Source organism: Amborella trichopoda, chromosome 2 (genome assembly GCF_054954075.1).
Source record: "Amborella trichopoda isolate Santa Cruz 75 chromosome 2, AtrichopodaSantaCruz75HAP2 v2.0, whole genome shotgun sequence".
Lineage (NCBI taxonomy): Eukaryota > Viridiplantae > Streptophyta > Magnoliopsida > Amborellales > Amborellaceae > Amborella > Amborella trichopoda.
In genome coordinates this window covers 48151697-48179149 of record NC_142337.1, presented here as the reverse complement: position 1 = coordinate 48179149, position 27453 = coordinate 48151697, and the positions used below count along the sequence as shown (strand labels likewise).

General features: G+C 38.7%; 1 protein-coding gene across 1 annotated transcript; it reads left to right on the top strand.

The window, feature by feature from the left end:
- The first annotated feature begins 1561 nt into the window (after positions 1-1561).
- Positions 1562-26296, top strand: LOC18426427 (lysine-specific demethylase JMJ29). The gene is made up of 13 exons (XM_088858372.1): positions 1562-2446; positions 2535-2683; positions 7448-7547; positions 7667-7799; positions 8399-8462; positions 8570-9323; positions 11663-11992; positions 18172-18789; positions 18889-18961; positions 19059-19144; positions 22937-23056; positions 23165-23235; positions 25725-26296. The coding sequence occupies exons 1-13, from the start codon at positions 1709-1711 to the stop codon at positions 25831-25833; spliced, it is 3345 nt and encodes a 1114-aa protein (XP_088714498.1). The 5' UTR covers positions 1562-1708; the 3' UTR covers positions 25834-26296.
- The last annotated feature ends 1157 nt before the right edge of the window (positions 26297-27453 follow it).

The following is a 27453-nucleotide window of genomic DNA, read 5'->3' as shown; positions in this document are numbered from 1 at the left end:
AAAAAATTGCCTTTGAGCTCTTAGCACGCTATATGTGATCCAAAATATATGGTTCAGATTATGTCTTCGAGAGGGAGTTGAGTTGGAGTTTCTTTTTTTTTCAACTCCTGAGTCCTATTTTTTGTTTGAAACTGACACTCGAACTAATGATATGAAACATTTTTCGATCAAACAAATCGTCCTTTCGGTGCCCAATAATATGTTGATTGTGGACTGCCAAACCACTAAATCGTTTTCCTTGTCCAACTAGCTCAATCAAAGAAAAAAATTATTTTCTTTCTAATGATGGCAAGGCAATTGGCTCTTATCTGTCAAAGCATAAATTCTCAGAAAACACCAATTAGGAAGGAGCGAACTTTAAAATGCTGCTTCATTCTGCGTTAATCCCCAAGAGATAGAAAGACCTCTTGTCCTCTTGTTATTTCAATGTAATTGCAAAACACATAAAGAACAAGCTTGAAAGTTAACATTCAAAAAAACAAAAGACCTTGAATGTTAGTGAGAAGCATTGAAAAGAACAAGCTTGAAAGTTGACATTCAAAAAAACAAAAGACCTTGAATGTTAGTGATAAGCATTGAAACAAGCAAATCAGATGCTGAGAAAGAAAAACTTAATTAAAGCTATGCATCTTGAGATAAAATTCAAGAAATCACCCCTCAGTAAAATATTGATTGTGCGCCTCCATGCGTATATGATATTAAAACGAGAATTAAAATGATAAGGTAATAGAGAAAATGGTCTATAAATATGTTAAAATGTTTATAAAAAGGAGAGTAGAGTCCTTGTATTGCGCTAATGCGAAACAACTTTGGAATGGCAAGGGCAAAACTTCTGCCACTCAATATCTATCATTCCATGTATTGAAAGTTTCGAAGTGCTTCTTATTTTTCGGCCAAATTACATCAAAATGAGTTCGGAAATGGAACCCATGATAGTACATGGAAGAAACCAGTTCTCACTGATTTACTTCCTGTAGAAGATCAGACAATCAGCTAGCTATTTAGATACTTTCTTAAACTTTGTAAGTTAAATTGTTGGTGGAAGTGGGCAGCTGTATTACCTCAAAAAAAAGTAAGAAAAAAAAAAAAAAGATGCTATATTTTCACTGTGTGATTGAAGGGGTTCAATGTGCCTTAAGTCAAAGGGTTTCACATTGATTCAATCGACTTTATCCAGGTATGACTAAGATAAATTGGCGTAAACCTTAAAGCTACCAAATCTATCACACTTTGTGTCAAAATAACTGGTTCCATTTTTTTTTTTGAAAGCAAAATAAAGCACTCATCTTTTGAAATCAAAGACAATAAACAGCATATGGATTGGATTGACCTCCCAAGTAGTAGTAGCAAAGGGGATCTGATTTTTCTGAAAATCCAGGAAAAAAAAGAGTACATGTATAAAATTTTCTATAACCTAGGTTTAAAAATTTGGATTCCACGTGGCGCCACGCGTCGCGCCTCGATGAACATCAACAAAATCTTGAAGGGAAACGCCTTTACGGAACGCCTGTAAATCACTGCAATCCAAAATATTAAAGACACAGGAGAAGGAGAAGGAGAAGGAGAGGAGAGAGAGAGAGTAATAGCATCAAAGAAACCCCTTTTCTATCTCCTCCCTCCTTAAACCATCTATCTTGCTCCTGCTAAGCGGGAGGCGGTATTTTGAAAGCCGCCGAAACCAGTCAAAAGTGGTTTTCAGACCCCATCAATGGAGGAAGAGGAAACCCCACCTGACAATCTCAGGTGCAGGAGAAGCGATGGTCGAGAATGGAGGTGTTCGCGACCTTCAATGGAGGGCCGGGCTCTATGTGAGATCCATTACCTTCAAGGCCAAAAGAATCGAACCAAGAAACAAGAACCAGTGCCTGACCATCTTAGGTGCCGGAGAACTGATGGTCGAGAGTGGAGGTGCACTCGCCCTGCAATGGAGGGCCGAGCTCTATGCGAGATCCATCACCTTCAAGGCCAAAAACGAAGCAAGAAAGAACCAGTTCCGGAGTCCCTGAAGTTGCCAAGAAAGAACAGGCGATCTCACTCTAGGCCCGTTCAGTTGAAAATGCATAAAAGTTTGAGGTATTCAGCGTTGAAAATGCAGAAGAAATGGAGGAATTCAGAGGTTCCAGAAAGGTTTCCTGAGAAGTTTGAGAGGGTTTTTAAGATGGTTTTGAAGAAGATGAAGATGAAAGAAGCTGAGTTACCTGAGGAACTGATATGGAGAGTGATAAAGAGGAGGATGGAGAGGAAGAAGAGTAAAGGGGTTTCTGGAGTGGGGGAAAGGACTAGGGATTTTCCTAACGGGTTAATGGCAATTGCTGGAGCTCCAGAGAAGGAGGTTGGGGTTTTTAACAAGAAATTAGGGTTAGTGTTGGGTTTGGCTCCTGGTTTGTTGGCTAGGAGGCCGGTTAGATCAAAGAACGCAGAGCCTTTTAACCAAGAAGCAGTTCAGGTAACTTGCTTTTGTTAATTTTCAGGCATTTCAGGTCCAGTATTAGTTTAAAGCATTGGAGGTTTTACTTATACACTTCTGCTTTTAGATTATTCCATGGAAACGAAGTGGGTTAAAGTCTAGGCTTAAATTTAAGAGCAAAAGTTGCCATCAATGTCAGAGGAGGGATGATTTCATTGGTGTTCGATGCTCAAGCTGCCAAACATTGTGTTTTTGCATGGATTGCATAAATAAATGGTGAGTTCTTATCATCTTTGTGCAATGTGAGTTAAATTTAGTTGCTTTTTTCTTGAGTGAATGCTTTTTTGTTTATTATTTCATCCAATTAATGGATGTTCTTATTTGAATTCATTTTGAAAACGTTCACACATTCAGTTTCTTTCCCTTATAAAATTCTATTCTTATTTTATTCAGAAGCAATGTGTACTACGATTCAAATCTTTTTGGGTTGGCCATCTACATTGTCAATGGTCAATCTTAAATTCTTAAAATTATCTTGTAATTAGAGGTCTCACAGCATTTAATTGAGTGAGTGCCTTCCTATTTGTCATGTTGTTGTTCGCACAGGTGATCTCTACTTAAGAGTAAGAAGTGGTTACTTGTTATTGGATTAGGGTGCTTTACTGTTAGAGGCTCAATGGTTGCTAGACATGAGCATACTGATTTTTTGTACTCAATGAAGAAAATTTGAACCCGTAAGCTTGTAGTACGGTTCCATGGGATTGAAAACTCAATAACTAAGTGAAATGGAGGGGGACAATTTTACATGGTCTAATAACCATGAGAACTGGTGATGACAAGACTCAGCGACTGAAATTCTGGAGTCAACCATTTTTGCATCCTTAAGGCTCCAAGGAGTGAATATCCTTAAAGGCTCCAAGGAGTGAATATCCTTAAAGGCTCCAAGGAGTGTGACTATTCACGAGTCGAAGAGGATTGATCCCCTCTGGATTCACTGGCATGTGGTCAGGTCATGCTTGCTATCTGAAACTGTGTTGATGGAAGAGCAGGTTGACAATAGGTTTTTTGTTTGAAAAAACTCATGGCAGTGAAAGAGAGTATAAGTAGTAAATCTTGCTTCACTTGAACACTTAATTTTGTTGAAGAGGTATCAGCTGCGGGTAAGAGAGAGGAAATCCACATGTTCTTAGAGGAAGATAGAAGTGAATGATATTCATCAAGGCCTGTGTACCATGGCACTCATAGATTGCAGGGTTTCCTCAAGGTAGACCATGAGAGGAAGTATAGGTGTGAAATCTTACTTCATTAGAATACACATGTTTCTGAAGAGGTACCATTCATGGTTAGGAGGGAGGAAGTCCCCAAGCTATTAGCGGAGGATAGAAGCCAAAAATATTCATCAAAACCAGAGTACCATGGCACTCATAGATTGCAGTAGACATATCGGAACTAGAAATCTTGTGTGACTTAAGGAAGGGTATTGAAGTGCAAGTTCTGTCTACTAGATTGATAAGGGATGCAGAAGAGAATCTCATTCATCATATCAAAAGTGGCTTGCAGTATTGCACATTAAGAAGATGTAATGTCGTACACCAGTTCTATTCATCCAAAGAGAGTTCAAGCCTTCATCAGAATACCTTCCTCTGGATGCATTCCCTTATTGCTCACTGATACCCTGTAGTGGAAGTTTCAGGCTTGCAATCTTTTCACTTCTTAGAGGTCTAGCACTAGGTCTATATGGTTTTCTGCTCGCATTTTTCTAAGATTGCCGGGAGCCTAGGATGTCCGCAAGGAAGATCCTGATCCACTAGTTTCATGGCTGCACTAGGTTGAAATTAGGCCTAAACTCCACCTTTATCTGCTTATTCCTACGATTCTAAGGGCCAGAAAAAATAAGTTGTTTGGACATGAATTTGGTGGTAAGCATCTAGAAATTTATAGCTGGAGTCTTTCCATTATTATTTCCCCATCCCCAGATGCACTTCTTCATGACCAAAAATTTTAGATATGGCACTAATAACACACGAATTCATCATATCACTGATAAGGAAAATATAGATTGGAAGATATATGATATTGTAGATTGGTCATTTCTTGATTATCTAGTAGCATGAATAGTTTTGGTAATGGTATGAAAGAGCTCAGTTGGGGAGCGCATCTCTTTTTCTCAATCCTGACCACCGATGACAAGTCGGCCACCCGGGGCCTAGGCGTAGCCTAGCCTCGGGTCGGGGCGGGGCGGGGCGGGGGGGGGGGGGGGGGGCAGGGGCAGAGGTGAGGAGGGTGTCTTTCTAGTCAGGCATGTGCAAGGCCCCTGACTAGGCTGGCTCAAAGTGGGGTGGCTAGGCAAAAGAAAGCCATTAAAAAAAGAAAAAGTTAAGGCCTATTTAAGGCCCTTCTCTCTCTCTCATGGGCCCATATGTTCTCTCTACATATAAGAAAAAGTAGAAGATGCAAGCATTCGATGTGAGGCCTCTCTACATCTCTCTCTCTCTCTCTCACACACACACAAAGACACACATGGACCCATATGCTCTCTCGTTACATGAAAGAAGAAGAAAATGAAGAAGATGACCTCCAAATGTTAGATGTGAGGTTCCTCTCTCTCTCTCACAGACTCTGACCTCCAAATGTTGGATGCGAGGTCCCTCTCTCTCTTGCATAGTCTCTCTCTCTCTATCTTAGTATCAGAAGAAAAAGAAGAACGTCCTCCAAATGTTCAAGACCTCTCTTTCACAAACATGGTTCCATATGCTCACTCCCTCTTACCCTACCCTATGAGATAAGAAAAAGAGAAAATGATCTTTACGTATTTCATGCAAGGCCTCACACACGCACGAATGCACATGCACACACACACACACACACACACACACACACACACATATATATATATATATATATATCTATATATATATATATATCTATATATATATATATATATATACACACACACACACACACACACACACACACACACAATGCCCCTTAACCAACCCCCCAAGGCGTCTGAGGTATCTGGGTGCCCATTCTACTAGGCGGCTGGCGCCTCCTTTTTGAACATTGATTCTCACAAATTGCTCACCATGAGAGGTTTTAGGAGCAGAGGTTTCCTTCAGCTGGGAGACCCATTCCTGGTTAGCAGGGAAAAAGGTTGGCAGAATTGAAGGTTTCAAAGCAGTCCTTAGCAACAACACTATCAGGTGCTAGTTTGAATGATGGTTTGATTCTTTGAAATTTCGTGCTGATAGTGAGATCCTCCAACTAGGCTTCTAGGCAGAAACATATTTCTGTTGGTTTCTCAAAATATGTGTGAGAATTCTTTTCTTTTATAATTTATAAGTCAGAGTCCTTTGATTCTCAATCTAAAATGTGAAGTGGATAGCATCCCAATTCAATATATTGATCTTCCTTTATGATCCAGATAGCGAACTAAAGCCCTGTGGGATCAAATGTTGGAGAGGCTTAAGAGTAAGTTGACACTGTCAGAGCTGATGGATTTATTCCCATTAGAGTAGTCCTAAGCACTATTCTGGTATACTATATTTCTTTACTTGGAGCTCAGGCAGGGTGGTAGTCAAGTTAGACAAACCCAGACGATCTTCTCATGGCGAGGGTTTGAAGGAATCATGATTTTAGGAAATTCCATCTGCTTAAATGGGATAAACTATGCAAACCTTAAGAACTTTGACAGCCTTGCTACTAGAGGACTGTGCTTTGTCAAAAATCTACTATTAACCAGAGGTGGCCCTTGCATTTTAGGACCTATGATGCTTAGATACTTCAAGATGAGTGTCCTTCTATGTCAAATACCTCAAAAGATGTATTTGAAATAACAGAAGATTGACATTTTAGCTGTGCCTACAACTGTATTGTTCGTTGTAGTTTGGGAATGAGTTCAGCAGAGATACTTTACAGCACCATGGTCTCCACTTTCCAAAAGTCTGCCTTATCTGTAGAGAAAGTTATGGTTGTCTGATATGTGATATCTATAGCCCATATTTGGGATTTTTCTTTTATACTGTGGTCTGTGGCTTTTCTCCTTTGTTTATGGAAAACCCGTGGTAATCAGTGAGAGTGCATCCTTTGGAAAATAGGCCCCATGGCTACTTTTTAAGGTGCCGGGAAGCAGAGCAATTTATTGCACTTTTATTAGCATTTATTTGAATTGTGACTATATTTCTTCATGGTTCTGAGATAAGCTGATCTCCTAGCCCCTAATCATTTGCAATTTACTCTTGGATCTAGTTTAAGACTGGTCATTGGTGCAGCGTACAGGGGCTTGAATGTTGGAACCTGTAAGACCTTTGACATGGCGACCCCCATTATTTGGATCTTGGAACCTAGCTGGACTGGGTTGCTTTAATCTGAAGTCACTGTTGGATGTTTGATTGACTTTCATCTGGCTGAGAGGTTCATATGATGCTAAATATAGAGTATTTGGTCCTTCTTACTGTTCTCGGGCCCCTAGTTCAATCTACCTCCTGCATTTTGAAGTATCTCATTGCCTTGCATAAACTCTAGTTATCAAGATGGTCAAATATCATTTGTCCTGGAGGGTTGCAGACATTTTTTCGAGATTCTCAATCTCCATCAAAGAATTTTTAGCCATCTTCTCTGGGATGTGGAGGTATAACTGTAAACAGTGAATCATTGGTGCCTGTGGGTCATGTCTTTCTAATGGTTACATCCTTAATGTTTTTTAGTTTGGTTGATTTTGTGCTTAGTCCTGTTTGTTTTGTTCTTTTTCAGCTTTGCATGGATTTGCCTTCATGTCTGTACATTGTAGGATTTGATACCATGCATTCATCCCATGAAATGATGCGTTACTTATCAAAACAGCATTTGTTATTCAATATTGGTTATAAATCACATTATATTTTTGTTGGTTGTATGATTCATGGGCTAGGTATTGTTCCGCTCATGCTGGACATACTTTGTGTAGTATTCTGTATGACATTTTGATATTTAATATTTCTTGTGAATAATTTGTTTGATGCATATTTTCACATAGAAGGCTTTATGAACTTCTCTTTACAGGTACCCTGATTTGACAGCGGGTGGAGTTCAGAAGGGTTGTCCAGTATGCCATGGGAATTGCAATTGCAATGAATGCTCAAGTGCTGTAGACAGTGTGAAGGTCTAGTCTTGAGGCATTCTGCCTTTCTCTTCCTGAGCTAGTTATTATTCCACCTTTTTGTGCCAATACACTAAATTGTGTTGCTAAGTGGTCTCTCTGACTCTTATCTCTTACTTCAGGATTCATTAAGGGAGGCAAATAAAGTGGATAAAATCCGGCACGCACATTATATGATATGCATGCTTCTTCCTGTGTTGAAACAAATATATTTTGAACAGAAGATGGAATGGGAAATGGAAGCCAATTTACGGGGTATACAAACAAGGGCAAGTTTTCTATGCTTCCCCTACGACATAAAACTTATATACTTCCCCTTATCCAACGGTCCATTCTGAATGGAGGGCTAAGATTGCCCCAATCACAATGTCATGTCTTTACATTATTTTATTTTTAATTTTTTTGTATAAACTATTTTGACACCAAATTTTGGACGTTCAATCCTCTATTAAACTTGCACTAGCGAAAAATATAAAAACAATGTTTCCAATAAAATAAAATGACCAAATACCCCTGAAAGTTTCAAGGGGTATTTTGGTCATTATATTTTATCCAAAAATTATTTTTAATATTTTTTATAGGTGCGCCCCAATGAGAAGATGACACGTACCAAATTTCATATTCATACAATTTTTATAAAAAAACTAAAAATAAAATATTTTGAGATGTCGGATCTAAGATCAAATGGTGAGTGGCTCTCTTGATCAAAATTGGACAGCTGGATGGAAGGGGAAGCATAGATCTTCTATGCTGTAGGGGAAGTATAGAAACCTTTCCCTATAAACAATGCTCTTTTCGGTTTTGTCTTCTGTGCAGTATAATACTGGTCCTCTGATATGTTTTCATATTAGCAGGGGAAGTGCCATCCGCCATTCAGATTCAACAAGTGGAAAGCTGTTGTGGAAAGCAACTATACTGGTATGTTTATTTATACTAAACTCTAGGTAGTATGCAATATAGATTTTGCACACTATCCCAGTGGCTACCTTTGAGAATCTAATATTACTCCTGCCCTTTTGGATCAGTGATAACTGCAAAACTTCTATAGTGGATTTTCATAGAAGTTGCTCAAGGTGTCATTATAACATTTGCCTAAATTGTTGCCGAGATATCCGGGAAGGTAAGTTATGTAGACTCATGGAAGTTAAGAGGCTCGAGTACCTAGACAGAAGCAGAGCTTACTCCCATTTTCGAGATCCTTATCGAGGAGAATTTATGCAAAGCCCCTTGGCATTAAGTCCTTGTCAGTCATTGCAGTTCTCTCCAACACCTTTATGTGAATGGATAGCTAACCCTGATGGTACCATTCCTTGCCCACCTGAGGAACTGGGGGGTTGTGGTAAATGCATTCTGGACTTGAAGTGTGTTTTCCCAGCCACTTGGATTTCTGAGTTGGAAAGAAATGCAGAGGAAATAGCTTGTAGTTATGACTTTCCCGACACATCAGATGTTTCTTCTTGCTGTACCTTTTGCTTTAAAGTTGGTAATAAGGTCAGTGAATATGATCAATCGCTACGGAAGGCTTCTGCTAGGGAACACTCTGATGACAACTACTTATATTGTCCAACAGCCCAAGATATCCAAGCTGAAGACGTTGAGCATTTCCAGCACCATTGGATTAGAGGACAGCCAATAATAGTTCGAAATGTGCTTGGAGATACTTCTAGGTTAAGCTGGGAACCAACAGTCTTGTTGCGTGCAATTTTTGACCAACGAAATATGGAACTTCAGAATGAAGTGAAAACAGTTAAAGCTATTGATTGCTTGAATTGGTGTCAGGTTGGGCTTTCTGACATTTTTCATGTTGTTAATCGTGTATGCTGTAATATAAATGTTGTTGACATTTTTACTTGATTATAATATAAATGTTGTTGACATTAGCACTTGATTATTTTATGTTGACAGTTTGCATCATGAAGTTTCTGGCCCTTATTTTATCTTGTTGACGATTTTGACTTCTGCTTCGAATACTTCAATTTAGTGAAGGGTTAATTTGACAGTATACTTGATCTTTGTTTATCTGACATCACATGTTAAATAGGAATTTTGAGTCCTTATCACAACTGTGGTCAGCATCTCAAAGCCAACTTATTGGACTGGATAGAGGTCACCTTTGTTCCCCAGGAACTCTTTGATCCGAGACCTTTATAGAGCATCTAATACAATGCTGGAGTTAAAACAATTATATCATCTAACATTGTGGAAACTGATTCTTCCTTTGGGATGTTGCTTTAGCATCTCCTTGACTGTTGATCTCACCCCACTGTACATTACTTTTTTATCACAAAAAGAAAGAAGCTGTCATATATGGACTGAAGGTAACTTTACTCAATCCTTGGTGAAAAACTACCAATTGGTGGTGCTTCTTCTCTAGCTTGTGCTTGTATAATCTCAAGCATAGAATTGTGGTGATAACACGCAAACATTCTTTCATCAATTAAACTGGGAGAAATAATATCTTGGGATATGTATCAAACTACACCTAGGATTTCAATTATTTAAAATCTTCTCCTTTTAATCTAATTTCAAATAGCCCATAATTCTTTTGATCAAATTTCAATTGCCCTTTAAATTACACATACAAATGGGTTTTGAAATTTATCAAATTAAACCAAGGGTAAAATCAATGTTCGAAAATTTGGTCGCCCAACCGCCTAGGTGGCCAATTGGCTAAATTGCCTAGGCAGAACCTAGGCGGGGCATCTAGGTGCCCGCTTTGGCAGGCAAGGTCAACACAGCCGCCTAGGCACCGCCTCAATGCAGGTTGCTGAGGGCAGAAATATGCCCTCGGCTACAGTCTAAACCCTTAAAACCAAATCCGAGCCATTTGGAGAGAGAAAAACTCTTTAAAAACTTCGATTTTGTGATTTATCAAAAGATTGATAAATTTCGATTTCTTTCGAAATCAAAAGCAATGCTTCGTGGTAGTTTTCGGAGCTTCTAATTGTCAATAGTGAGGACTTTTGGCGGCTGAGTAGACAGGCTGACATCATTTTCATTTTGATATTTTTAGAGCATTATGCCATTATGATATTTGATTAAGGTTTTTGATTTGTTTTGCTATAATGTAATAAATATGTTTTGAATCATTTGATTTTATTTATTTATTTTTACGATATGTTTACATGTTTGTAGTTGAAAGATTATGTTTTTGGTGATTAATTGATTATTAACTCATTTGGACGATGAAATTGGGCCTATATCGAATTCCTTTATGAATGATTGGTTCTTTTTTTGTACATTTTGTGGTGTTTTGATATCCTATTAGTTTTGTTTTACTTTTTTGATATTCTTACATATTTGTAGATGGAACATTTATCAATTTGGACGTATATTTGTGAATAGTCATAAACTTCGGATGAAATTGATATTTTGTGAATATTTGATATCCAAAACCAAATCTTATGGGTATTAATTAATAAATATAATAATTATTATATCTTGTATCATAATTCTTATGTGAATAGACCCTACCCATCCCTGTTCTTGGGTGGCCGCCTAAGCGGCCAGGCCCCCAAAATGCCTAGGCACCTGCCTATACATTTTTGAACATTGGGTAAAACGTTAAGTAGTTGAAACTTTTAAATGTATTCTGATAAATTTCCCAAAAATCTATATGTTGCTCATTTTATGTGGCCCTCTGTAACAAATATTTGCAGGTTGACACACAGGAACATAGATTTCCACATGAGATGTTCTTATAATCTCTGTTACTAGACATCTTTAGCATGCTTGTAACCTTAGTTCTTGAAAAGTCCTACAAGATTGTCTATCTAATTACCAAGGCCTTGGTTAGTCCTTTGAAAATATACTCATTTTAGTAGTCTGCTGCATCCAGCCATTACAACTGAAGAGATTTTACATGAATCATTCTGCAATTCAATTTATTACTGGATAGTGACCACAGATTATTGCTTAGCTGCTTGGTACATTGTGGGCGGTTATTCTATTCTCTTACTGCTTTATAACTTTGTTTGTAGTGGTAGAGCTTCTTCAAGTGGTGCTAACCTTTTGAAACTTGGAGTTGTTTTTCCTTTTGGGTGCATCTGCATATAGTTTGTTCCCATGAAAATGTTAATTTTTATCTGAGCTAAAAGATTCATTATGATAACTGGCAGGTAGATATCAGTATTGATCAGTTCTTTGAAGGTTATTTTGAGGGGCACATGCATGATAAAATGTCGCCTCAGATGCTGAAATTGAAAAATTGGCCCTCTTCTAAAGTATTTGAGGAACACCTTCCACAACATAGAGCTGAATTTATCAGTGCATTACCTTTTAAGGAATATACTAGTCCAAGTGATGGTCTCCTTAACCTGGCAGTCAAGCTGCCAAAGGATGTCCTGAAGTCTGACTTTGGCCCACGAACATATATTGGTTATGGGACTTCTGAGGAGTTTGGAAGAGGTGATTCTGTAACAAAGCTGCACTATGACTTATGTGATGTGGTATGTCCACCTCTGGCGATATACACATTTGCTATATTTAAATATACGCAGACGTGCACATTATCATAATGGGTTTTCATATTATTTTGTATTGTCTGGTCTCTTTGCTCATATTACTTACTTAGGGCCTCCTGGAAATGTAATTGGACCATGACTTGAAAAATTATCAATTCCAAAGTACCTATTTCTAGTATTAGGGGGTATTGCTGTTTTTTTTCGCTGTTTGTCCATATGGATTTGTTAAATTATCCTTATAATATCGTAGTCTTCTTATTTTCAAGAACTTGGGTACTTTTTGAATGGATTTATTATTTTGCAGAAGACTTAGTTTATGAGTTTTATGCATTGCATTGGAGAACTGTTGAGTTCAAGTGTTCCTTTTCTTGCATGATTTCTTGTTCTTTGGCAGGCATTATGAGCGATACTGAAAAATAACTGTTTTAACAAATTCTCCATAAGAGCTGCATCATCTAGCAGTTTATTTCCATGTATATTTTAACATATAGGAATTCGATTTTTGAAGTTGCCCAGAAAAATCTGCCGGGTAATTTGAAATATTTGATGCGGGTGTTGTGGGGCTAGAGGACTTGCTTTTGTTTCCTGAGATGCTGGGATGGTAACAAGTACATGAACTTAGTACAGAGGACTTGCTTTTGGATTCCTCCTCTGTACTAAGTTGTGGGGCAGAAGTTGTCTCTTGATTCCTCAGAAGGTTTCATGAATTCCTCTCCTCCCATATGGACCAAAGTGTGGATGCTATGGAAGCTCTCCAAAGAAAGAGGCTTACCGAAGTGTGTGGCAGAGAGAAGTAGGAAGAGAAAAGGTCTTTGATGGTCCTATGGGTGACCTGTTGCCAGTCTAAGTCTCTTAGATGTTTGGCCCAAACTTCGGAGAGGTTGGAAGCTAGTCCATCATAGCTGAAGCCCATTAACTCCAGCTTCTCCTCATGGTGGGGTTCACCGTGGTCAATGCATCGAATCTCCTCATCTATTCGTTTCTAGGTCTCCTCCTCGTCCACAGGGTGCTAGCTTCTTTCTCCTTGTCCATAAGCTGCTGTGGTACCTTGTGGTGCAGATAAAGAGAGCTATCTGGGGCAGACTCTAAAGGAACGGCTTGGACAGTTGTGGTTGTGGATGGGGTCTATGGCAAGGTGATTGAGAGATTTTGAGGATGGGTAATAGTGGGGTTGAGGTGATGTGGGTCAGTATATGGCTTCTGGCAGATTGTAGTTGGTAGTCGGTTGGATGTTCGGGAGGGAATTGATAAGGGTAGATAAGCTAGAATATAGGAGCAGGTGCCCATGGTTGAGAGAGCAGGTCGGGGGCAGGGAGATTAGGGAGAGAATAGCAAGATGAAAGAGTGGTTTGTTTCGTTTTTTTGGTGGGTTTTTTTTGAGGGGGGGGGACGGTGTCAGTACTAGGGTGTTAAGCAATGTGTGGGGGGATCTTGAAGGGGTCTACCGTTGAGTTGAGAGAAGCGAAAGTGTAGGAGTGGGGACCAAAGAGATCATAACTTTCAAGAAGATTCTCAGCAAGGCATGGGAATTGGGGGTAAGTTAGCTATAGGAAGTGGTGGGGAAGGGTCATCTAGGGAGTTGGGCGAAAACTAGTGGTTTGTCCATAGGGCTCAGAGTTTAAAGGATTGGGTTGTGGAGCGGGGTGAGGGAGAAGATAGAGGAGAGGTAGGGGATGCAGGGAATGGGAAAAGGGAAGAGAGGTTGGAAGGGCTAAAGTTGTAGTAGTGGTTTGAAGGAGGGGAGAAAAAAAGAGTTATGAGTGGTGGGGAGAAAAAGGGAGTTATGATGAGGCATGGGTTTGTATGCTCAAGGTGGGATTGCCATGTGTGAGGATAGATGGGGGGACATGAGGTTGTAGGTTTGAGGCAGCTATTGATTGACAAGATGGAGGGTGGTAGAGGCAATGTGTCCAAGAAGGATAGAGAAGGATCATGGGAGGGTGGTCATCATGAGGGGGAGTCAGAATATCGATTCGGGGATGAGGGCTGCAGGTAATGTGGACTGGTCATCACGATGATGAACGAGAGTATTGATGGACTTGAGAGTGGTTGTTGACGAGAGAGGGTAAGCATCATCTCGTGATTGATGAGGAGGTTTCTTAAATACTCCCTTCAAGAGGTGTGTATCCAATGTGTGACTTCAGGCAGCAGAGAATGATGAAGTTACGCCTCAATGACTTTGAAGTGGTTTACAAGGTGGCTGGGCATTAAATGAGGTTGGTACTCGAGGTTTTTCATGATTGTCACGTTGGTTGGATCTAGGGTAACAAAAGTCGTTTTCGCAGTATGATGTGCGGTTGATGGGGTTGGGGTTGTGTTGCCGGCTTCAGACGACAAGAAAAGGTCCTGGGGGGGAGGGTGGGGGTGAGGTTGTGGGCAATGTGGCTAAGTTTGGGATTGAAGCAGGGCTGGCAGGGCCTGATAAAAGGCATTTAAGTAGGTGCATTGGGGTTCGGGTTTGAGATTTGGGGTAGGATGTTGTCTTGGAGGTTAGAGTTGGAAAAGGGTCCGGGGCATTTTGTGGTTCGGGCGTATGGCTAGGTGCTGCTGTTGGCCAGATTACAGGGTTTGTTGGGGGCTGGCAGACATGTGCCAGGTCTGCGATTGGAGAGGGGGGGGGGGGCTGCGTGGGCGCGATGGTGCAGTGTGGGGCGGAGAGTGGTTGGATCCTATGCGTGTGGCTGTTCGTTTATTTTGCCATATTGCTTCCCTGGGTGATGTTTGGACTGGCGACTTATGCGAATCACCAAGTTCCATCCCCTGTCTCTGTGTTCCCAGCATCACCTTTGGGACGTGTTTGTGAACTGTGGCTCTTGGTTGGAGAGTGGTGGTTTGTGATAACAGAGGTTTGGTATGTGGTTTGTCTAGGCTGGATATTGAGACTGAGTGGCAGAGTTTATTGATTTGGATGTTGATGTGATCAGGCACTGTAGGTTTAGTTTGGATGATAACATATTTGAGAGGCAAGACTTTCGACTAGTTATACTCAAGTTTGATGAAAACTCCACAAATGTCGTATGGCTTTGAAGGGTGAGAATTGGCATTCATACAAAGGGATGCCTTGGATGAGGACCCGTTTCCTAATACGGATGATGGCCGAAAAAGATGGTGACTAGTGTTTTAAAATGCGGGATGCGTTCCCGTTGCAGTTGGGGGGGGGGGGGGGGGGGGTGCTGCCCGATGTGTTCCAGATGCGGGCACATCACCTCGATGCGGTCAATAAATATTAAAAATTCTAGAAAATATCAAAAAATAGGTTAATGAATGAAAAAACTATGGAGGTGATTTATGTGATCGTATGTGTTTAATTTATTCATTAACTCCAATATTATCATATATTTGGAGACTTTGAATCCCATTTTAAAAGACACTAGAAAATAGAAACTAGAAACTTGAAAATAACTTTATAGAAGCCACTAGAAGTCATCATATTATCATAATTCATAAACATCCAAAAACCATAATCGCAATTGCAAACTCCGCCCTTGAAACCAGTGTTCGCAAAATCGAATCGGAACAGTTAACCGGACATGGGGCTAGAAGCGGTTTAACTGGCCTAACCGGTAAACCGGCCGATTCAATTGTTCTAATTGGGCAAGTCCCAGGTGGCCAAAAAATTGTTGAAACAAATAAAAAAGATGCAAAAAACTAAAATATGAAAAGCGTATAAATAATGATAAAAACAAAGTGCATTCAAATGAAGTTGAAAATTAATAAAAAAATGAATTTAAAAGTGAGTATTAGTGACCAAAACAATTTTTAATATTTACCATAATGTAAAATATATTAAAAGATGTATTACAAATCAAATTCTTTATTTTTGGGATTTTATATACATTTTTTTGAATTTTTATTTCTAAAATACCAGCCGATCACCAAAACCTCTCGAAACCTGAGCTGGCCTTTGCCGGTTCCGATCTAACCGGTCGGTTACCGGTTAGATCGCCCGGTTTTTCTAACAATTCTTGAAACACTCGATATATTGACGAATCTATGCTCAAACTTCCCCAAAACAACGCCCAAGCTAATCCCTATAGACAACCCAACCAACACCAACAGCAAATCGACCATTTTTTGCAAAAAATAATTTCCACCTAAATTTTTTTCTTCTTCATTTAATCCGAAAACACCCACGAGTGTGGCTGTTTTTTGTGTTTTTTATTTAGGGAGGGGATGACTAAAATACTCATGCTTGTAGCACTATTTTTGCCCACAAGCTATGTAGTGCATATGCGCGAAGCACTATGTGGCCACATATGCAGTGGGATGTGGCGCATATGCGGACGCATCCCACCAAAGTGCATATGCGCCCCCATGCGATGCTCTTTGGGGAGAGTAGCGCATTTGAAAACAATGATGATGGCCATCGAGAGAGATACTTGTCCTCTTCTGAAAGTGAGGTTAGTATTTTTGGTGGCTTTATGAGCCATGTCCTCAGGGGAAGGTGAAAAAGTGGTATCCATTGCATAGAGTATGGCAGGATACTTAGGCTGAGTTCCAAGTGGAGACAGCCCATTTTCATATGTTCTTAATGTCATCCCTTGGGGGGGAGAAGCGAGCCGTCCATGAGTGTTTCAGGGTGCCAGTTTGTTTGTTAAGGAAACCTCTCTAGATTTGAAGAAGTTTGAGATGAGATAGGTGCAGACAAAAGGGTGTGTTTGTGAGTTGGCTCTCTGGGTCTGAGGTTGTGGAAGTTGTGGTTTGTGCGGCTTGTGTGTAGGTGTGGTTGCGTTGTGTGAGCTCCCTGGAATTGGAAGCAGGTTAGGTTGGAAGCTTCTGGTTGATTCTAAGATGTGGGTCCTTGGGGTCAGCTTCTGGTGTCTTGTGCTAGGGGCAGGGCTGGACCATTTGATTTGTTCCCAAGGTGATTTAAGTTCCAGTGTTAGTTGTGTAGGGGGGAATAAATCCTACTATTAACTATGGGGTGGGCATCTTTGGTTTGTTTAATGTACATTTTGCAAGTCTAGAAAGAGCAGGCAGCGAGGCAGGGTGGGGGCCTCCCTCTTTCCAAGGAGAGAGAAGGCAATGGAGAGGACAAAAGAAGATGAACTCGGAAGAAAGAGGAGAGAAGTTTGTGGGGTTTGGAAGAAGAACCTGGTAGTGGGGTGTCCATTACATAAGCTGTTTAACCATTCATGTTGTCATTTCCCTCCTTCGCTAATATCAAGACATAGTTCCCCCCCTTAACAGTTTAAACTCCTCTCAATGAAACCTGAATCCTTGCTTGTTTTGGCCAAATCTTTGTAGAGCTCTCAATGTATGGTAATGCTGGCACAGTTGGTGCCCCAGTCCTCAAAGAATACAGGCCTATCTGGTGCAAAAAAGATGAAATTTTACCCTAATTTTTGCAGATCCATGAGAAACCAAGAAGAATAGGGAGGGAGTCCCCTCCATTTCAATACTCGAATTGATTCTCCTCAAATCTAAAAAGAACAGAAGCAATTTTCAGGCCAATAAAACTCAATATTCCTGGTCATTTTTGTCGCAAAAAATGGACTTCAGGGGAGAGAGTGTGTGTTTCGTTTGATATTAAATGGACATGTGTTTCCAGAAGACTTGCAGCGAGTTTCGGTGATTTCCAAATTTTAGAATAGTTTCATCAGAAATTGAGGTTTTAAAATGGCAGCCAAAAAACATGCGAAAGCATTTTGTGTGGATTTCACAGGTTCCTTCTACATATCTTATGAAACATAGTCCACTTCCCCTCACCTTCATAGCATTATGAATGAGATTGCAGTTTCCACAAGTTCCTATCGGTACCCTCTTATTTAATGTCATGGAAATGTCCTGTTGGGGCCCCCCACTCATTCAATCACTTGCTTGGCTGCGCTGCTCCCCGAAAAGGCAGAGACGAGGAATCGTCCGCTCCCGTTCATGTGACGGATCGAAAAAGAAAGAAGAGAAAGAAACGAACTGGGAATTGGTGTACCTGAGTTTCTTTTATTTGTTTATCTGCTTGGATTTATCAGTCATTTAGTTCTGCCTCTTTGGTGTTTTTGCCTTATGAGTTGATTTTTCCTGGGTGAGCTACCTCTTGAGTTTATTTGTTTCCTTCTTGCTAAAATGGGTTGCATTTATATAAAGAAAACATAATTGTCATCACTGTCTTGAATAATAGCTTCATAATTTCACGAGCCTAATTGATGTTGCACATTTGAAATTAGGTGAATGTTTTAGCACATACTGCAGAAGTTGTATTTTGCCCCAAACAAGCTACCAAGAAAGAACGGCAAAAGAGAAAGCATACAAGTCAAGATCATAAAGATTTTTTTAGCACTAGTAAGGACCCAGCGGTTTATGAGATGCAGCCTGATGCATATTCTGTAAGAAAATATGTCGAAGAAGCTGACACTCTTAGCTCACTGACTGATATTGATGGTGGCAAGCCACTCCGGCCTTTACCCGCTGCTGAAGATTCACCTCTTTCTGGTGTTACTTCAAAATCCAGTGAAGACCTTGATATTGGTACTGCAGCAGAGAGAGATCTTAACATTGTATTGGATGATTTTATGTCTGTGGCCACCAAAAAGAATTATGTTGACAATGAAGAGCAAAAATCTAGCAATAGCAGTACTTCTCAAAGCTCTGAAAATTCTGAATGTAGTGGGACAATTAGTCAAGCAAAGTGCAGGGAACCTCCAAGCGTTGTTGGAAATTCAATAGCTGATTCTTGCGGCGCAATATGGGATGTATTTCGTAGAGAAGATGTTCCGAAGCTACAGGAATACCTTAGGAAACACTCCAATGAATTCTGGCATACATATTGCTCCCCAGTTAAACATGTAAGTGGACAGTATTCAAAATGGGAATTCTCATGTTCATTATATTATTCCTATTTAATTTAAAGCATTTATCTAATCATATTTTTGTCACTGTGACAGTTTGTTCATCCCATTCATGATGAGATTTTCTTTTTGACTGAGGCACACAAAAGAAAGCTCAAGGAGGAATTCCGTAAGAAATATTGATATTTTTCAATTTTTAGTTTGAGATAACCAAAAGAGACTACTACCGATGACTTTTTATTCTTTTTCTGGTTTACCAAATGTAGAAGTGGAGCCTTGGACTTTTGAGCAGCACATTGGAGAGGCAATCTTTATTCCTCTGGGGTGCCCGCATCAAGTTAGAAATCTTAAGGTGAGAATGAAGTTGCATGGATATCTCTTTGCTGGTAGTTTTGGCTGGCTCCATGAGAATGTCCTTATTGAGAAGTACTTTTGGTTCCATAAGCTTCTCTTGTCCCCAGATTGCAGATTTTGAGTATGTTAAGATTTTCTCAATATCATTGCTCATCATTACATGAGTGGCCATAAGTTGTGTTAGAAATTGGGGAATGCTCTTATTATTAGGGCAACAAACTCAGATGGTCCTTGAATCATGAGGTGGGAGTTTTATGTATTTGATACATGAAAAAATAAATATAACTTATCCAATTAGGAAAAATAAATGAAATTTTAAATGATTCCTAAAAACCAAAATTAATTGAAATGAAATTCTACAATATGTGAAAATTTTCATTTCTAAGAAATCAAATTTCCTACCCACCTCTGTCACAAAAAATAAATAGACAAATAAATAAATAAGTTTGCCTCCCAACCAGGATGAGATTTGGATTTAAAGATAACCATAGTAAGAGGATATATAGGACAAAAAATGCACAAGACACATTCCTCATGCATTGCACATCGTAAGCTTCTATCTAATTAATTGTATTGGTATGAGTGTGTAAGACTAGCAGAAGTAAAAGGTTGGATATTAAGTTAATAAATAACTTCGAAACATAAACTTCGAAGAAATTGAATTGTGTGGAACTGAGTCAAGTTGCGTCATTAACGGAGGAGGTACACATGAATTTAATTACGAATTCATGGATTCTTAGCTATCCGAGTACTGCTATGAATATAAATATATTGCAACTTTCAGAAATGTGAACACATGAGTTTTAGTTCTGCGATAGAGTTTTAATTCTGCGAAATCGCAAATTCTGAGATTCTTAGTTATTCCATAAGTTCTGCTATAAACGGTAAAGAAAACAACTTTCAGAAATGTGCGAGCAAAGAGGGCCTCTTTGTGTGAGTAATGTAGTGAATAATTTTGTTCCTTGAAAAGGTGATTATTAGTCAACCTAAAGATCCTCAAAATGCTAGATACTAAAGAGGAAGGTATGCTGTAAAATGACTATGTATTTCATTTTTCGTCATTTTTTACAAGTGTTCACAAACCCAAGTATATGCATCCCACTTGGCCATGGTATGTATGATTTAAGTTTTCTAGTCCTAGGTTAACCTGGAGTACTTGTCTTGTGCCTTCCCCACTGGCAGCTTATAACATGTTGGACCATAGTTGCTGGAAGCGGGAGCTGGTGTGGGAGTGGGGTCGGGTGTGGTTCATCCTCACCAGTTAGAAGCTTCCTTCTTCGGGAGTTGCTCTTACAATAAATATATAAAAAAATATGGAAATTAATAAAAAATACATAGTTGTTGGATGCGGGAGTCAGTGTGGGAGTGGGAACTAGATAGAAGCTTCCTTCTTTAGGAATGTTATAGAAGTTCTCTTACAATAAATATATAAAAAATTATGGAAATTAAAAAAAAAAAACACAATCTTAATAAATTATATTTAGGCTATATTAGATACACCATAAATATATTAGGAATATATGTTTCTTCTCAAGTAAAAAACCTATGCAATAATATACCAAAGTTATTTATTTGATCAATTTATTTAAAATTTTAACAGAAGGTACTAATGAATTTCGGCCAAAATAGGTCCTCTCCTTCTCTTGTCTTACTCCATTATAAATTAAAAAAGAAACCAAAGCATAGTAGAAAGGGAATAAATATGAGAGAAACAAGAGAGACGAGTTTTCGTACAAAGTTGCTAAACATGGACCCGATATCCCTTCTTTAATACAATTATGAAACCATTGCATCAAGGACTTTCTTTTTATGATTTTCCTAGGTTTGCACATGTTCCCCATCAAAGCAAATATGTTGTATGAGGATCTCCATCAATATTTCCTTACTTTTGATTGACATGCATTTTTAAGACTTTCCTTTTTCTGATGGGGTGGATTAAAGCATCACTTTCTCTTTGGAAAATTGGGGCCATCACTTGGTGTGATGGTAAAAGGCTCGGGTAGCCAGCGCAAGAGCGCTGGTTCGAGTCCTGAGAGCGGCCACTTTGTGCATAAAAAGAGAAAGGTTAGGACCGTTTCCAGCTCACCCCTCCCGGGACCCTGCGTAGGCGGGACCAGCAATGGGTTGCAGCTCTTTTTTTCTCTTTGTAAAATATACTGCACATGATTTTGTATCATATTTATTTTATTTTTAATTATTATGCATTTAAAATTTGTTTCCTTTTAAGAGATTTATCTGGCATGGGTGTGAACTATGTCAATAATTTCCTGAGGGAATGGGATCGTGTTCCCTCAATATAGGACTGGGATCCACTCGAGATCCCGCTTCAGAAATATGGGGTCGCTGGGATAGCCACCAAGTTAAGAGATCCTGGTAACTTTGTGCTGGACTTCATACTATTCGCTATATCTCCAAGAAACTAATAACACAAGTACATTCTGTTCCCAGTGCTTGTGGGACTCAAAACATGTTGGACTATATATCTTAATTGGGTATAATAGATCTCTATAGAAACTAGCATAAAACAAAAAGCTGTTTTTAGCTATTTTTGCCCCCAATAGGCTCATGCAAGTGTTCAAGGTCTCGAATTTTGGGGCTTGGGAATTGTTTTGACGTTTTCACGTTGTAGTCAATATGGGGTTTTGAATTTTACTTTGTTCTAGGATGAAAACCGTTAAAAAAAAAATTTTTAAAGTCAAGGGAAAAAGGACAACCAAATTTCTGCTGATTTCAGCCAAATTTGTACAACTGTAGGAAGTAGAGAAACTAGGTAACTTAATCGTGGTAAATGTGAACATTAAAGGGGAGGGGCATTCTTTATATATAATAAACTATATTTTCGTTTTTGCAATTTTCTAAAGAAAATATAAGTAGTTGCCTTTAATGCATTTGCTAAGTTTACGCAATTAAATGGACATGTGTCTAATGAACATGCAGACCACTGATGCATGCTCTAGGAGCATTTGTACATCTAACATACAAAGAACTGCATTACCCCTAGGGCAATGCCTGTGAAACTCTGTCATATTATCGGGGGATTTTCTTCCATGTGTAGATTCCTGGTCAACTCTTTGTTGCTCTGATTTAGATTTTTCGAGTAGAGGAAAAGCACTGTGTACTAGCTGATCTCTTTCTTTTTTTGTTTGGCTAAAATATGTGCTTTTTTTGGGTCTGATAATACTAGGAGAACAATGGCTGGAGATGGGAGTCCTCCTTAAGCCATCATATTTTCATTGGCTTTTTAGCGCATGGTGCATTTGCCAAAATTTGTCTTATAGTTATAGGGAAGCAACTCTTTTATCTTACAGGCACAAAACTCTTTTGAAGCCTTGGTAGTTGAGGTTCATGAGTTCCTCATGTGGTTGGGGCCAAGCAGATATTGAGTATGGCCATTTCAAGAACAATAACATGAGCATTTCTGAATTCCACACAAAGTTCAGGAGATGTCTGTTACTTTTGGAAGAATGTTAATATTTGTTTTTCTTATCTTTTTCATTCTATCTCTTATTTCTGCTTTTCGTCCTCCCAGCAGTTCACAAAATGGTTATAATGTTTTGCCATGCAGCTTGCTTGGTTTTTCTTATCTTTTTCATTCTATCTCTTATTTCTGCTTTTTTTCTGCTCAGCAGTTCACCAAATGGTTATAATTAGTATTGTTTTGCCATCCTGCTTGCTTGCCCTTTCTTTTAATTTCTTGTTAAGCCTTAGAATTCTACGACTTAATCCTTTTAGCCGATCCGAACTACTGGAGATTTGGCTGCACTGACATGAAATGCATTCCTTAATACAGTCCTGCCTAAAAGTGGCTATGGAATTTGTATCGCCTGAGAACGTGCATGAATGTATCCAGTTGACTGATGAACTCCGGTCACTGCCAAAGAATCACGAATCTAAAGAAGACAAATTGGATGTAACGTCTCAATTTTGTTTTCTTTTACCTTTGTAAATTCCCCTTCATAGCTGATCCTATCTCTCATGGCATTACATTTCTTTCTGTTGCCTGAACTTGGACAATTAGGTAAAGAAGATGACTCTCTATGGTGTTTCTGCAGCAGTCAAAGAAATTCATGAGTTGACATCACTTGCCAGGTAAATGTCTTTTAACATGATTGTGGGATATGATTTCCATATGAATATTATTATTTTCTTGGAATAATTTTCTGTTTGATGCAAATATTACCTTCCCATGTTTCGGAACAAATGTATTTTGGCCTTTCCCGTGATTGATGAGTCCAAGCAGTGCTTATCAAAACATTGCAGTCTAATATGACATGATTATGTTAAATGGACATTAATTAGGGGCTCTAGGAGACAAATGAATCCCATGTTCAGTGCATTTTAGTTGCAAGCATTTTTATTACATGGTCATGGTTATTATGGTTCTCTATTTGAAATCTAGAAGAATAGGAAATCAAATATGTTTAAATCAACAATAGGACATTTCTGGAGGCTTTTTATGAAGAATTCACTGGACAAATGTCCAAAAAAAGGAAGAATATTTTCTGATAAGAAGATAAGAAAATGAGTCTCATAACACTTAGCATGCATAAAACCAAAAAAGTATTGAGTCATGTTACGCATAGCATACTTAAAGCAGTTGTAAGGGATGACTACATACTCACCCCCCTAATAAAAAGTGATGACTGCAAGCCTCCTGTGCATTAACATTTAACTAGAGGTATCTTAAACGTATTCAATAAATGGTGTGGTTTGTATAAGGTTGCAACCTTAAACAATCCAAATAAGGCACACCTCTAAATATTTTCATAAATGTAAATTTGATATACAAATTTGTTAGGATGGCTTGAGAATCAATTTTCATCTCTAATTATGAAAATTTGAACTTTAAAAATGATTCAAATCAAGTAAATTTATAAACACATGAAAATCTTGAAAATAGATGGTCCAGATAATGTGTTGCAAGATACACCATTTCGTGGATTCAAAATCTTTTGTTATTTTCATTTTCATACATCTTGATGTTGAGATGATCAACTAGAGGGTTTTCCAATATGCGAACAACTTTTTATGATGGATTTTTTAGGTGCAACTTTATTTCTACATTTTAAGGTTGCAACCTTATATAAAATTTTTCCTTCAATAAAATGTTTGATTGTTTTTAAAGCTTGCTAACAAGTATTAACAAATTTTAGGCAACACGTCCTTGGAAGCTGTGAGCCTTACCATGAAAGATTAACTTGAGCAACCTACATTTGCCAAAAGAGTTAGATGCGTCATTTAGAAGTACTGTAATTGCCTCCTTGCACTTCTTCCCTTTCCTCAGAAGCGTGCGTACATCTCATTATATCAGAAATTTGTGCTACAAGTTTCAAGAAGTGCACATAGCTTCCTAGTGTAGAACAACATAAGCTAGCATTGCACTCTCTACATATTATTCAGAAGCTAGGAATTTAGGAGTTTTGGGATTTTAATGGAGAAGATATTCTTGGTCAACTAAGTCAACTTGTGAGACATCAAGGTGAATGTGTAGGCCAGAGAAATGTCTCAAGTTTCTTGTGGTAAATTTTTATTATCAAATATCATTGGAAATATTATAAAGGAAATAAAAAGAAATATTTTTGACAAAAATCCAACAATTGAAATATTGATTTGTCTTGGTTCATTGCTATTCAACATATAAAATATCCAGTTATCAAGTTCTTGGAATGACCGGTTGCTTATTGCAATGAAATTTTTGCATGGCAAAGAAAAATGATCTTGGTTCATAGTTTTCTTAAATGTGAGTGCCAGTATATCACATATGAATGAATAAGAGCCAAAATTTGGATTTGGAATATATTTTGTCTTTTAGTTCCTTTTTCCAGGAATTACTTGTAACCATCTGTTTCATTTCTATCCATTTCCGAGACATGATGAATTGAACTTTCATCTAGCCTCTTATTGCTTATGCTAAGTCTTGGAGGAACACTTGAAAGGAGAGCTTACAAGCTTTCCTGGCTGGAAAAAATAGTAAAGTTCACCGTTAGCGTTGCAACTCTGTGGCACATGTCAATGTGCTACTGATGTTCCTCAGCATGTTTCTTTGGGGATCTTGATAGAGCCAGGGACTTTTTTCTGTTATGTATTGAGCGAGGCCATTATTGCCAGCTTGCCATGTCTTTAACGCAGCATCATCATCATAAAATAGAGAGAGAAAAACAGAACAATCTGTTGGACACCATTTGTTAAGCTCTGCATGCCATTTCTGTGAAGTAATAATGCTCACAAACTGCCATGGCTTGGGCTGCGGTCTCTGCGATAAATGCTTTAGAAATAAATGGATACTCGAAGAGTACCTACAGCCACAGGAGTATATGAGATATCAATATCTTAGCAATGCAGCACTAACCCACTTATCTATGAACATAGCTAAGTATTCTATTTCACCATAATAACAGAATACTAGGATATAAAGCACAACTCATGCGTTGTACAAATAATAACAAGTTTGGTGTGAGTGTGACTACTGACTACTCTTAGTAATGTTTGGACTTCTCAAATAATTTATATGACATAAATATAACTTTAGAAAAGTAAAGGGGACGTGGGAAATTGATCATTTCTTTTTATTATGGCAGGGACGATGTGAGACTTGCGGACCTTAAAATCTCAAACCAAAGATTGGCATGGGCTCCACAGACCCCTTCACCCCCATTGGTTCAGCCTCGATCACTATGCCTTGTATAGTTTGTTGTTCTTCATAATTCACTAGGCACATGATAGTGCCAGGCGGAAATTTTGATATTCCTATTCAATCGCCTTCAATTATTTTTTCGGCAGAAGAATGAGAATGCATTAGCCCTATAGACTAGTGTTTTGTAGATCCAATAATTAGTCTGGCATACATGGAGAGTGGGGGGCCTCACTTCTCAATCTTTGTATATACAACTTTATTATTTTTTTTTTTTTGGATATTTGGGAGGGAGGGAGGTAGGGGCGATGGTTCAGCGTGCATTTGCAACTGGGACAATTTGTTGCAGTTGTGAACACCTTAAGGACCGACTGCCTATTTCCGCAAAAGCACGTAATTGTTTTTTATGAACTCAGCTAACATAATTCATCTCACAGTGAATTACTATACATTTGTCTTTTGGAGAGACCTGCCATTTTAAGGTTGAATACCAACTATAAATACTTTTAAATTGCTTAAGCTCAAGCACAACATGGACTATCATTTTTATAGGATTTTTAACGCTTGCTTACACATTTAATACATGTCACTTCTACTGATAATTTAGGAACTTACATGCTTCAACTTGATTTTTGTTTTAAAATTTTTTAATATAAAAGTACATTGTCATTTGATGTTCAACCTTTGCATTTTTTTTGAAAGCTTAATTTTGAGATTGGGTGTTTCTGTTTCAAATCTCATGTGTCAAAAGTAGACATGTAACATAGCAGCAAGGAAGAGGTAATAAAGTCTCTCTCTCTCTCTCTACGGGACTCTGGGTTTATCTCACATGCTGAAAATGCAGTTTCAGCACTGCAAGTATTGGAAATAAGATATGTTCAATTTGGCGATTATGGAAAGAACACTGGAAAAGGGCTTCCTGCCCTTTAAGCAGTCCAGCATTACATTTTTTGGAGTGTCCATCTTCAAGTCTTCAAAATTTGCCGAAGTATTTCTTGGAGTTTCAGGAGTGACATCTGCATGGTTTTTGGATTTTCGGGAGTGGATTTGCACACCATCACGAGCTACTGAAGTAATGGAGTTATTTAGCGGGCGCATATTGAAGGCTTGAAGCCACCTTTACAAGATACTAGAATGAAGCCACTTTTTCCAGATACTGCAATTACACCTCGTTTCACTGTAATTCCATATGGTCGCACACTAAAACACGGTGCATCCATACCGCTGTTCCACAAGAACAATTTCTCATAGAAGAGATGGATTTGGAGCTTTAGGAATGCTTGTTCGTGTCATCTCTACATTTGATCTGGATTATCCATTGATGATTGAAGAGATTTGCAGAGTTTTAGGAGCTCCAAATCCAGTTTTTGATATAAACATGGATTTGCAGGTAGTTTAGAGTGGTTTTGGGTCCTCATTCTATCAAAAACTGTGGCGGCTTCACTAGAACAGCAAATTTAGGTTGAGAAGCATGTACACAGAGAGATTACCTTGTTCTATCGAGGTCGTCTGGAAACAACAGAGATTTAAGCGAGTTGGTCTTGGATGGAATAAGCAAAGACATGAATAGCTTTCTGTATATTCTGATTATAAAAAAAACTCTATAAAATCTGATAGGCCGGCCTCCTGTCGTGGAGGATATACCAAAGGCATAATTGGGTGCAGCGCTGCCGAAA

Excerpts from the sequence above, each read along its gene's own strand:
- LOC18426427 (XM_088858372.1), top strand. The coding sequence starts at position 1,709 with ATGGAGGAAGAGGAAACCCCACCTGACAATCTCAGGTGCAGGAGAAGC. Across the intron at positions 7,548-7,666 it reads GTGCTGTAGACAGTGTGAAG|GATTCATTAAGGGAGGCAAA; the intron begins GTCTAGTCTTGA and ends CTCTTACTTCAG. Across the intron at positions 19,145-22,936 it reads ATCAAGTTAGAAATCTTAAG|TCCTGCCTAAAAGTGGCTAT; the intron begins GTGAGAATGAAG and ends TCCTTAATACAG.